Source organism: Camelina sativa, chromosome 10 (genome assembly GCF_000633955.1).
Source record: "Camelina sativa cultivar DH55 chromosome 10, Cs, whole genome shotgun sequence".
NCBI classification, from domain to species: Eukaryota; Viridiplantae; Streptophyta; class Magnoliopsida; order Brassicales; family Brassicaceae; genus Camelina; species Camelina sativa.
In genome coordinates this window covers 10447482-10459550 of record NC_025694.1, presented here as the reverse complement: position 1 = coordinate 10459550, position 12069 = coordinate 10447482, and the positions used below count along the sequence as shown (strand labels likewise).

Here is a 12069-nt window from a genome sequence, read left to right as displayed (position 1 = left end):
AAAAAAAAAAAAAAAAAAAAAAAAAAAAAAAAAAAAAAAAAAAAAAAAAAAAAAAAAAAAAAAAAAAAAAAAAAAAAAGACAATCTTAAAAGATAACAACAAATATTAGATGAAATATGTAATAGTAATTGGTGTCACTAATATATAGCTTGTCTAGCAAGAAACCTATAAATGCCTCATCTTGAACGTATTGGTACTAATTCCTGAGATTTGCATGTACCAAATACCAGCAACATGCTTGTGATTGGAACATATATGATTGATTATCTTAAAGTTTCGATCTTCAATGGCTTTGCTTGATATCTAGTCCCCAAGATTTATATCAATAAGTAATATCGTCTCTTTTGAACCAAAAAAAAGAAGAAGTAATATCGTCTCTAAAACCACTGAACTAGTTATCGAATTGGTTAACGTACACGTAGATGTAACAATTTTTATAATATAATAGCAACTGTATTCGATGGAAAGATGTAAAAAACAATACCATGAAGTGATCTGAAATTTGAGTTAATTTTTTTTTATCCTTACTAGAAAACGATTGCAATTAAAATGATTCTTACTAATAGAAATAATTTGAGTTGAGTTCTAGATTTGATTTAAATTGTTTGATTCTTACTAATTAAAATGATTTGTTATTCTAGAAAAGAAGCATTCTTAACTTATGGTTATTGCTTTTATTATATCAATATTATTGTTCCCTTTTTCATTGACAATATATAAGCAAATGGCGTTTATTTTTCGTATAAGTTACAAAAGAGAACACTTCTTCACTTGCAGTTGTCGGAACATTGGAAAGCTTAAATCTTCTCTATAGTTCTGACGCTTGCCGCTGTAGCATCCCATGCCCGTGACGCTGCAAAATCCCAAAAATAATTCGTAAATACATAATATTTTCTATGCACATAAAAAAAAGAGCGGTTACTTAGAATTTGGGATCAAATATTAAACCTGCACGAGATAGACCAGAATTATCGTCAGCACCAACGTGCCACGAGAAATAACCAAGGAGACCTCTCTGCTTAGCGTATCTAACTTTCGTCACAATACTCTGATTATCATCGTAACCAATCCAAGTCGTGCCAGAGTAACAATAATCTCCAACCACCGTTGAGTTATAAACTGTCGTTGCTCCGTTATCCACTATAAACTTCCTTATCTGACCATAACCTATCGAACCATCCGGTGATATTGCCGCTCCAGTGGTAGGCGCGTAATAGCTATGACTGTTGGCGTTTGTGAGACGCCACGCATAGCCGTAGTATGGGAATCCCAAAACTGCTTTCTTAGCCGGAAGTCCAGCTTGAATCCATGACCTTGCTCCCGCGTCACCGCTTGGACCTAAATAACACAAATCGGCTTTAATAACTCAACATAGTGGGATAATATATCCCGGTTGAAAGATATAAACCGAACCAACATTTTCATACCGAGATTGAACCGATGATTCTAAATGCTAATTAAATTGGGTAATATGTATAGTGTATCAAAATCAAATTTAGTGCAATTAAACCAAACAAAACCTCACAGAAAAGATCTTAAAGTTTTAAACTTAATATTTTTGATATATTCCTTCTTTAAGATTTCAGAGAAAACAAAAAGTTGGGCTTATGACACTATGTATCGGTTTTAATTGGTTTAGTTCAGATATTACTGTACCTGCGTTTGAGGGATCATAGAGAGCAGCTGGTGGACCGGTTACTTTAGACCATCCCGGTCCGTAAAAATCATAGGCCATAAGATTAACCCAATCCAAGCTGCTAGCAACGGCTTGAACCGGGTACAGAACAGAATAGTAATTGTTGGAGTAAAAAACCGCAGCTGCCAATAGCAAACGCTGTCTACCGCTGCTCCTAGCTTCTGCTTCAACCGCAGATCGCCATTCTCGAAGTAGCGTCCCGAAGTTGCTCATCTCCGTCGCACTGCTCGGATACTCCCAGTCTAGATCAAGACCGTGGAATCCGTACGACCTGGCGAGTCTTATCGAAGAATCAATGAACGATTTTCGAGAAGTGGGGTTACTTGCCATGGAAGCATACGCGGCTTTATCTGCGATTCCACCGCCGATAGACAAAAGGGTCTTCACGGAAGGGTTTCTGCGTTGGACAGTTTGTGTAAAACTGGAGAACTTAGGTTGGTTCGCGGAGGAAACAGTGACTTGATTGGTTTGAGAGTTGAGATCAGCAAAAGCGCAAAAGAGGTGAGTGAAGAGAGATGAGTCAATGTCGGTGACCGGGAACTCACTCGCCGGGAACCAATACGTAGCTTTCACGACAGTTTGTGCCGAGGAGGACGAGAGAGATAAGAAGAAGGTTATGGAGACAATGAGCGAGATGAGTTTTTTGGAAGACATTTTCGAGTTGCTGTGAAAGACAGAGATGTGGGTTTCGTTGTCTATTTATTGAAAAAGTTTTATTTAACTTCTTACGTAATTCAACTTTGAAAAATGAGAGATGTATGAACAATATTTTACGAAAGCGAAAAGTCTAAATTGGGGCAAGATTTGCATTTTTTGTCAACACACAAGTGTAGTATGATTGCGAAAGCAAGGACCAAGAGACACCTAATCAAACTTCATGTATACCAAAGTTGAATATTCTACTCACGTATCCTATAGAATATCCAAAATGCTTACGAAAGATTTTGTTTTAATTCAATGTATACCGGATATTGTATGATTTCTTCACTAACAAGAAAACCAATGAGTACTATTGAGAGTATGACTCATCGATTGAGGCGTCGTCTGGTGCTGACGAGTTCGATGTCGAATACAAGAGTTTTAAGAGTTGAACCTTCGCAATTGGCGAGACGTGTTGGGTTGAAGATGGTCGTGAAGACTGAAGAGTCTCTGTCTGTCAAAGAACTGCAAAACACACATAACAGGAAAGAATCAAACATACTGAAACCAATCTTTTTGAGCATACAATATTGTGGTCTCTTGACATCTATTTATTTTGTCTGCCAAAGATTAACAAAACCCATCTTTCTAGCATCGGTTATATGATTGGTTCTCTGAAACTTTCCCACTAAACAAATTAATACTAGTTCCAGTCCCACTGGCCACTGGCCCACTGCAATTAACGTGATCTCGGACCTTATAGAAATTAAAGTCTATGAAACTAGTTTATGAGAATTTTCAAGATCAGAAATTCTAAACTACTTTATTTCACTCTGAATAGTACAAAACAGAGAATCAAAGAGGAAAGTTACCAAATAACCAAGTATAGAGTCCTAAGGCGAATAGAATTCTATAGCATGCCAAACTCTCGCATGTGTAAACCAATCCCTATATCACTTAATACCTTCTCCTATCTATTTTGATCCCAATCATTATGCACATACTTACTTGGCAACAAGTGGATCATTCTTTTGAGTCAAATATGTTATCTATAGATGAATGGGAGACAACAAGTGATTTATGAGTGGCATTTTGAGGACGGCACTATCAAAACCCAGATCCTTTCCAATGAGTGTTTGTTTCTTAATCTTATGCTCTTATCACAGTAATACCGCCTCGTTTAGTCGTTGGCATCATTATATCAGTTGCTCCTCACTAGCCCACCGTATTAAATGGTTCTGATACTACTTTGATAAGAACCTAACCAATACTAGGCCTTAAACCAAACCTACCAAAACTATCTTGAGCGCGTGGAGTACTATTGTACTAAGGCGCTCACTAGCCAGGCCCAAAGCTAATCTATTTGGGACTTTAAAATTTAAATCATGGTGGTTACCATCACCTTCTGCATACGATACTAGGTTTTATCCAATCGTTGTAAAGGATTCGTGTCTATTTAAGGGATTACCATCACCATGATGTATAGGAGTCATGTCTATACTAGGTTACCATCACCTTCTGCATACGATACTAGGTTTTATCCAATCGTTGTAAAGGATTCGTGTCTATTTAAGGGATTACCATCACCATGATGTATAGGAGTCATGTCTATACTAGGTTACCATCACCTTCTGCATACGATACTAGGTTTTATCCAATCGTTGTAAAGGATTCGTGTCTATTTAAGGGATTACCATCACCATGATGTATAGGAGTCATGTCTATACTAGGTTACCATCACCTTCTGTAGCTACCTTTCTCATACACGGTATTTAAGGGATTAGTTAAACGTACAAATTTTGTAAAAATTCCTTCTCGTTTGGGGGTAAATAAAACAACTTGAATCTATTTAAAATCAGTTAAAGAAATCTTATTTTGCAGTTGTTTAGATTGAAACCAACTGTTGTAACTCAATTTCCGTCTCGATTAGAAAAATGGAAGCAAGAGAGGAAAAATATCTCACATTCATAAACCAGAACTCACACATACTTGTAAGATCAATGAAAAATATCTCACATTATATGCCTGTCAAACAATGCAAGTTAGCACAAACTTATTAGTATGGAGATTTTCAGCCTTGGTATTATTTATAAAAAAATTGCATATGTTTGTAATAGAGTAACTGGTTATCTAAACCAATAATTGATTTGTAAATGATCTGGTATGATATAAACCGGATCATCTAGTATAAAATACATTTTGATGTACAATTGTCGAGGTACATTGAATAAAAACAGAGGAAGATATTTTCTAATCTCATCGTAACAAACTTTCTCTTCTATCATGGTATCAGAGCGTTGAATCTCAAAATTCAACCGATTCTTCCATTGTTTCCGGCGAATCTAAGCTCAAAACTTCAATGTCTCTGCTCATCTGAGCTCTTTCTCTTCAATTTCTAATCTAAATCAAAACTCTACGATGGTTACCACTCGAAAATTGGGTCGTCGCACGGTCAGAGCAACTACATCAGCTCGTCGATCGGTTAATCGCGATGATTCCTCTCCTGAAAGGTTACCGCAAGCTCCAGAAACGTTATCGCAAGCTGTTTAAGCAGCTTCTTTAGCTCAAGCACCTCCGTTGATCCCTCGAGGCTTCGTATCTTTGATCGAGTCTCCGGATAGTATTCATTCTCCGTTCTATCTCACAAATAGCGACAATCCTGGTATTTCTATCATCTCTGATGTTTTAGATGGTACAAACTATGATGATTGGAATATAGCAATGAGAACTGCTCTAGATGCGAAGAACAAACTTGCATTTATTGATGGATCTTTGGTTAGACCTTCTGAAACTGATCCGATGTTTAGGATTTGGTCGCGATGTAACAGTTTAGTGAAATCTTGGCTCCTCCACTCTGTAGCGAAGCAGATCTATAAGAGTATCCTTCGTTTTGATGATGCTTCGGAGATTTGGAAAGACTTGATGACACGGTATCATATCACAAACCTACCAAGATCCTATCAATTATCTCAACAGATTTGGTCTCTCCAACAAGGATCCATGGATCTCTCTACATACTATACAACCTTGAAAACTCTATGGAATGAGTTGGATGGAGCTAATTGTATAAAAACTTGCAGAAAGTGTGATTGTTGTAAGGCGACAGAGCAAAAAGAGGATCATGCTAGAGTGATTAAATTCTTGGCAGGCTTGAATGAGTCTTACTCAGTTGTCAGGAGTCAAATAATCATGAAGAAACATGTTCCAACTTTATCAGAGATTTACAATTTGGTTGATCAAGATCACAGTCAGCGGACAATCTCTCCAGTTCAGAATGCAGTTGCCTTTAATGTGACTTTTTCAGATGTAGTGCAGTCTTCTGTTAATGCTACTTACAAAGCTCAAGGACAGAAGGTGATTTGCTCCCACTGTGGTTATACAGGACATACAGTTGACAAGTGCTACAGGATACATGGTTATCCACTAAGTTTCAAGCACAAGAATAAGAATCAATCGGATAAATCCACTTCTTCTGATCGACAAATGGTTCCTAGTAAACCGGTTATTGCTCAACTTGCCTTGACAGATTCCACTTCTAATGATCTACTTACAGGCATGGTTAAGACTCTCACTAAAGATCAGATTCAGGGGTTGACTACTTCAACTCTCAGTGTTCGACTACTCAAAATCAAAATTCTTCGTCCTCAGGTGCAACCATCACCGCATTACCTGGTATGGCTTTTTCTAACTCCACATTGAAATTTGTTGGGATGTTAAGAGCTACTGGTAATATTTTATCCTCTGAGTCATGGATCATTGACAGTGGTGCTACACACCATGTTTGTCATGATAAGACTCTATTCTCAAGCCTCTCAGAAACTCTAAATAATTCAGTAACCTTGCCGACTGGTTTTGGAGTTAAGATCACAGGTGTAGGAACAGTAAAGCTGAATGAGTTTCTGTTATTGAATAATGTCCTATATATTCCAGATTTCAGACTAAATCTTCTCAGTATAAGTCAACTAACAAGAGATCTGGGTTGCAGAGTGACATTTGATGAGACTTCTTGTATCATACAGGATCCTATCAAGGGGTTGATGATTGGAGAGGGTGAACAGATTTCAAATCTCTATGTCTTGGACGTTCGAACCATTTCACAACAGTCTTCTCAACAAAAGGAATATTATGCTAATGTTGTTATTGATTCTGGTTTGTGGCACAATAGACTAGGTCATCCATCTGAACATCGTACTGATTTGGTAACAGATGTACTTGGCTTTACACAAAAGAATAAACGAGATTTTCACTGTTCTATTTGTCCAATGGCCAAATAAAAACGTCTTACATTTCCTTCCAACAATAATGTTTGTGCATCTGCATTTGAACTTCTGCATATTGATATATGGGGACCATTTGCAACACCAATAGTTGAAGGATACAAACATTTTCTGACCATTGTTGATGATCACACCAGAGTCACTTGGGTTTATTTGTTGAGGAGCAAATCAGATGTGTTGCAGGTTTTTCCTGACTTTCTGAAGATGATTGAGGTTCAATATGGTGTTGTTGTCAAAGGTGTAAGATCTGACAATGCACCAGAATTAAAATTTGTAGAGCTATTCAAGAAGAAAGGGATTCTCTCTTACCACTCTTGTCCAGAGACTCCAGAATAGAACTCGGTAGTAGAACGGAAACACCAACATATATTGAATGTCGCAAGGTCACTTATGTTTCAGGCTCAGATTCCTGATGAGTATTGGGGGGATTGCATTCTCACGGCGGTATTTCTTATCAACAGACTACCTACGCCTCTTCTCAAAGAACAGTCTCCTTATGAAGTTTTGAATTCAAAGAAGCCTGATTACAGTGGTTTGCGTGTTTTTGGATGCCTTTGTTACAGTTCTACATCAACAAAAGGAAGAACCAAATTTCAACCGAGAGCAAAAGCCTGTGTGTTCCTTGGCTATCCTGCAGGTTACAAGGGTTATAAACTTCTGGATTTAGAATCAAATTCCATTCACATATCAAGGAATGTGGTTTTCCATGAGGCTATTTTCCCATTTGCTAAAGGTACTACTGCTTCTCTTACTGATATTTTTGGAAGCATAGATGAGTCTACAACTAGCATTTCTGATAGTATTGACCCTGTAGTTATGAGTGATGAATCTCCTACAGCGTGTCGTAGTGTAGAACCTGTAGTTTTGAGTGATGAATCTCCTACAGTGAATCCTACACGTGTGGAATCTGTGGTTATGAGTGGTGAATCTCCCACAGATACCAACACTGCTTCAGACTCTGCTCCTGTAGATTCGGCTCCAAATATCATTAAAAGTCCAACTAAACGTTTGACTAAAGCTCCTTCCTACCTGCAAGATTACTACTGCAACTTGAATGCTTCAGGAGTGGCATATCCCTTATCAGAATATATGAGCTACGATAAGCTTTCCGAGCCTTACATAGCCTACATTTGTTCTGTTACCAAATATGCTGAACCAAGCTCTTTTTCTCAAGCAAAGAAGTCGGATGATTGGCTTAAAGCTATGAATGCAGAATTACAAGCTTTAGAGGGTACAGCCACATGGGATGTTGTTTCTCTGCCCACTGATAAGCATTCTATTGGATGCAAATGGGTTTATAAAGTAAAACTTAATGCTGATGGAATCCTAGAGCGTTATAAAGCTCAACTAGTGGCTAAAGGTTACACGCAACAAGAAGGGATTGATTTTGTTGATACGTTTTCTCCTGTGGCAAAGATGACAACAGTGAAGACATTATTGGTTGTTGCTGCTACAAAGAAATGGAGTTTACATCAACTGGATATCTCCAATGCGTTTCTTAATGGAGATCTTGATGAGGAAATTTACATGACATTGCCTCCAGGATATACACCAAAGGAGGGTGAGACGTTTCCTCCCAATGCAGTTTGCAGATTGAAGAAGTCTCTTTATGGACTTAAACAGGCCTCAAGACAGTGGTTCTTAAAATTCAGTTCCACATTAAAGTCTTTGGGATTCAAAAAGTCTCATGCTGACCATACATTATTCACAAGAAACGTTAATGGAAGGTATGTTACTGTACTGGTTTATGTAGACGACATAGTCATTGCTAGTAATGATGATGCAGCAGTGAAAACTTTAAAAGAAGACTTGTAGAGAGCTTTTAAGCTTCAAGATCTTGGTCCATTGCAATATTTCCTTGGACTTGAAATTGCGAGATCAGCCTCTGGAATTGCTATATGTCAGCGTAAGTATGCTTTGGACATCTTGGAAGAAACGGGTTTGTTGGCATGTAAGCCGTCTTCTATCCCTATGGATCCTACTGTTAAGTTGGTACAGGATGGAGATGAACCTGCCTTGACTGATCCTGCTTCTTATCGACGTTTGGTGGGAAAATTGATGTATTTGACTATCACTCGACCAGACATCACTTATGCTGTCAACAAACTATGTCAGTTTACATCGGCACCAAAGGATTCTCACATGAAGGCGGCCTATACTGTATTGCATTACATTAAAGGTACTGTTGGAGAAGGTCTTTTCTACTCTGCAGATTCAGACTTTGTTCTTCAGGGATTCACTGATGCTGATTGGGGATCATGCAAGGACACTAGGATGTCTACTTCTGGCTACTGTGTGTTTCTCGGCTCCTCCTTAATATCCTGGAAATCTAAGAAACAGCAGGTGGCTTCTCACTCATCTGTTGAGTCCGAGTATCGTGCTATGCAGTATGCTGTCAGAGAAATTTCTTGGTTGGTGACCTTATTAGCAGAGTTTCAGGTACGTCAATCAAAACATGTTGCTTTCTACTGTGACTCTACAGCAGCGATACACATTGCGAATAATTCTGTGTTTCACGAGAGAACAAAGCACATTGAGGTGGATTGTCACATTGTTCGTGATAGAATTGAGAGTGGTTTGATCAAGACTTTCCACATCACTACAGATCAACAATTGGCAGATGTGTTTACTAAACCTCTTTAACCAGCTCAGTTCCGGTTTCTCATTGGCAAGATGGCACTTAAGTCTATATACTTGTCATCTTGAGGGGGAATAATAGAATAACTGGTTATCTAAACCAATAATTGATTTATAAATGATCTGGTATGATATAAACCGGATCATCTAGTATAAAATACATTTTGATGTACAATTGTCGAGGTACATTGAATAAAAACAGAGGAAGATATTTTCTAATCTTATCGTAACAAACTTTCTCTTCTATCAGTTTGATATATTTTTAATCATACTGATTTAGTTGCTACTAGGTGAGTAGATGCGTTATGCCGCATGATTTTATATTCGTAATCGTTCTTTTAAATGGCATGTTTTATATATATGTAATATGTATGTCTTGTTTCGTATTATTCGGATTACGAAAAATATATGTTGAGAAAATTAACTACAATACATCCTTATAAAATGAATATTAAAAAATAGATGAAAAACGAAAGGATGTAAAATGTCTTTCTTGGATTGTTATGTGCTTTTACATTTAGCACATATCTTAGTTACTTGTTATTATTTAGATCTACACATTTTTTATTCGTTGCCTATAAATTGAATTAAGTATATATAAATTCCTACGTAGTTCAAGTTTGGGAAATGAGAAATCTATGAACAATGTTTTACGAAAGCGAAAAGTCTAAGTTGGGACAAGATTTGCATTTCTGTCAACACACAAGTACGTCATTTATATCAAACTGAATGTTCTACTCACGTAACCTATAAAATTTCTAAAATGATTACAATATACCGAATATTATATGCTTTCTTGACTAAGAAGAAACCAGATAGTACTAATTGAGAGAATATGACTCATCATCGATTAAGGCGTCGTCTGGTGCTGACGAGTTCGATGTCGAAAACAAGAGTTCCAAGAGTTGAACCTTCTCCATTGGCAAGACGTGTTGGGTTAAAGATAGTCGTGAAGAGTCTCTGTCTGTCAAAGAACTGGAAAACACACTCAACAAGAATGAATCAAACATATTGAAAACCAATCTTGAAAATATTTGTCTCTGCACACAAATATTGTGATCTCCTGAAACCTAACTTCAAGCATTGGTTATATATATGATTGTTCTCTGAAAATTTCCCATTAAACGAATTAAACAGTCTATGAAACTAGTTTACCGTCCCACTGACCCACTGCAATTAACATGATGGCAGACCTTAATGGAAATTAAAGTCTATGCAACTAGTTTATGAGATTTATCAAGATATGAAATTGTAAACAGCTTTATTTCACCCTGAATAATACAAAATAGGGAATCAAAAAAGAAACTAACCAAATAACCAAGTACAGAATCCTATGGTGAATTGAATTCTATAGCATGCCAAACTCTCTCATGCATAATCCCAATCCCTTTATCACTTGATGGTACCTTCTTCCATCTATTTTGACCCCAATCACTATGCACATACTATGTGGCAACAAGTGGATGATTCTTTTAAGTCAAATGTGTTATCTATAGATGAATAGGGGGACAACAAGTGGCTGCAAGAATGATGTTAGTGTGGTCTGTTAGGAGAGTGAAGGTTTGTGAAATTGGATTTATGAAATTGGTATCTTGGGACGAAACTCTCAAGAACCAAATCCTTTCCAACTTGAGTGTTTGTTTCTTAATATTTGAGTTTCTACTTCTGTTCTTGTCACAAAAATACTGCCACGCTGGGATTATATCACTTGCTCCTCTCTAGCCCATCGTATCAAATGGTTCTGATACTACTTTGATAAGAACCTAACCAATACTAGGCCTTTAAAACAGTTAAACCAAACCTACCAAAACTATCTTGAGCGCGTGGAGCACTAAGGCACTCTCACTAGCCATGCCAGGCCCATAGCTAATCTATGTGGGACTCTAAAATAACATTTGACTTTCACATTGACACATTATATGAAAAGTTTAAGGAGAGAGAGGTCAGAGTGTGTGCACATACGTTTGGTGGAAGAGGTTCTTGTGATGTATTTTGGTATCCTTGAGATGGAGGTATAACCACGCGACGAATCCCGCCTACTTTCATAGACCTTACAGCTGTTTCAATCCCCCTAATTACCTGCACATCACAATGCTTCTTTCAGTCATCAGACTTAAACCAGCTTTGTTCAATGAATGTAACAGAGATCAAAACACCATAACAGAAAACAGGAGAAAAGATATATTATCAGCTTCAAAAACCTCAAACCACTTGGTTTGTAAGAACTAAGAACAACACACAAATAGCCAATGAGGAAATGTTTCAAAGGTCACACCTTTGAATCAAATTGAGATACTTTTTTCAAGACCCAATTCACAAAAACTTAAACACATGATTGGGATTGCAAATAGAGATAAAAGAATCGTACTTCGCTAGAACCAAGGATGAATGTGAAAGGAACAGCTTCACCATTACTGTCTTTATGATCATATGTTGAATCAAATCTCCATCCTTGCTTCGCAGCCAACCTCCCATAGTAATGTATTTCAATCTATAAAAAAAAAAATCAAAACTTTGCTAAATTGAGTTAAAGGGTTCGTTCATATTCTGAAATCTACAGTTTACAAAAAACACAGAACCTGATTTCCTTCAATGGGGACTTCACCGTCGCCGATTCGGAGGTCGAGACTCTTAACTCCACCAGAATCAGGGATTTCTGAGAATTCAGCTAGTGCCGGAGAAGAGAAGCAAACAGAGGAGACGACGGAAGACGTGACGGCGATAATTGACAGAGATATTGATCTTCTAGATGATGCCACAGTGGATGACGGTGATGATGGGGAAGAACGAGATGCGAAGATTCTGATAGATGGTGGAGAT

The 12069-nt window shown here is 37.5% G+C and overlaps 2 protein-coding genes across 2 annotated transcripts; both read right to left on the bottom strand.

Annotated features, from left to right (window-relative positions):
* LOC104718334 (chitotriosidase-1) lies at nucleotides 655-2389 on the bottom strand. The gene is made up of 3 exons (XM_010436060.2): nucleotides 1657-2389; nucleotides 949-1338; nucleotides 655-853 (listed from the first exon to the last, which is right to left on the bottom strand). Exons 1-3 carry the CDS (start codon nucleotides 2348-2350, stop codon nucleotides 798-800), a joined length of 1140 nt encoding a protein of 379 aa, XP_010434362.1. The 5' UTR covers nucleotides 2351-2389; the 3' UTR covers nucleotides 655-797.
* Nucleotides 9914-12068, bottom strand: LOC104720230 (peptidyl-prolyl cis-trans isomerase FKBP17-1, chloroplastic-like; the record flags this gene model as incomplete). Its single annotated transcript, XM_010438172.1, has 4 exons — nucleotides 9914-10224; nucleotides 11212-11328; nucleotides 11618-11740; nucleotides 11829-12068. Coding segments are annotated over 4 exons (612 nt in total), but the record flags the coding sequence as incomplete, so codon positions are not given.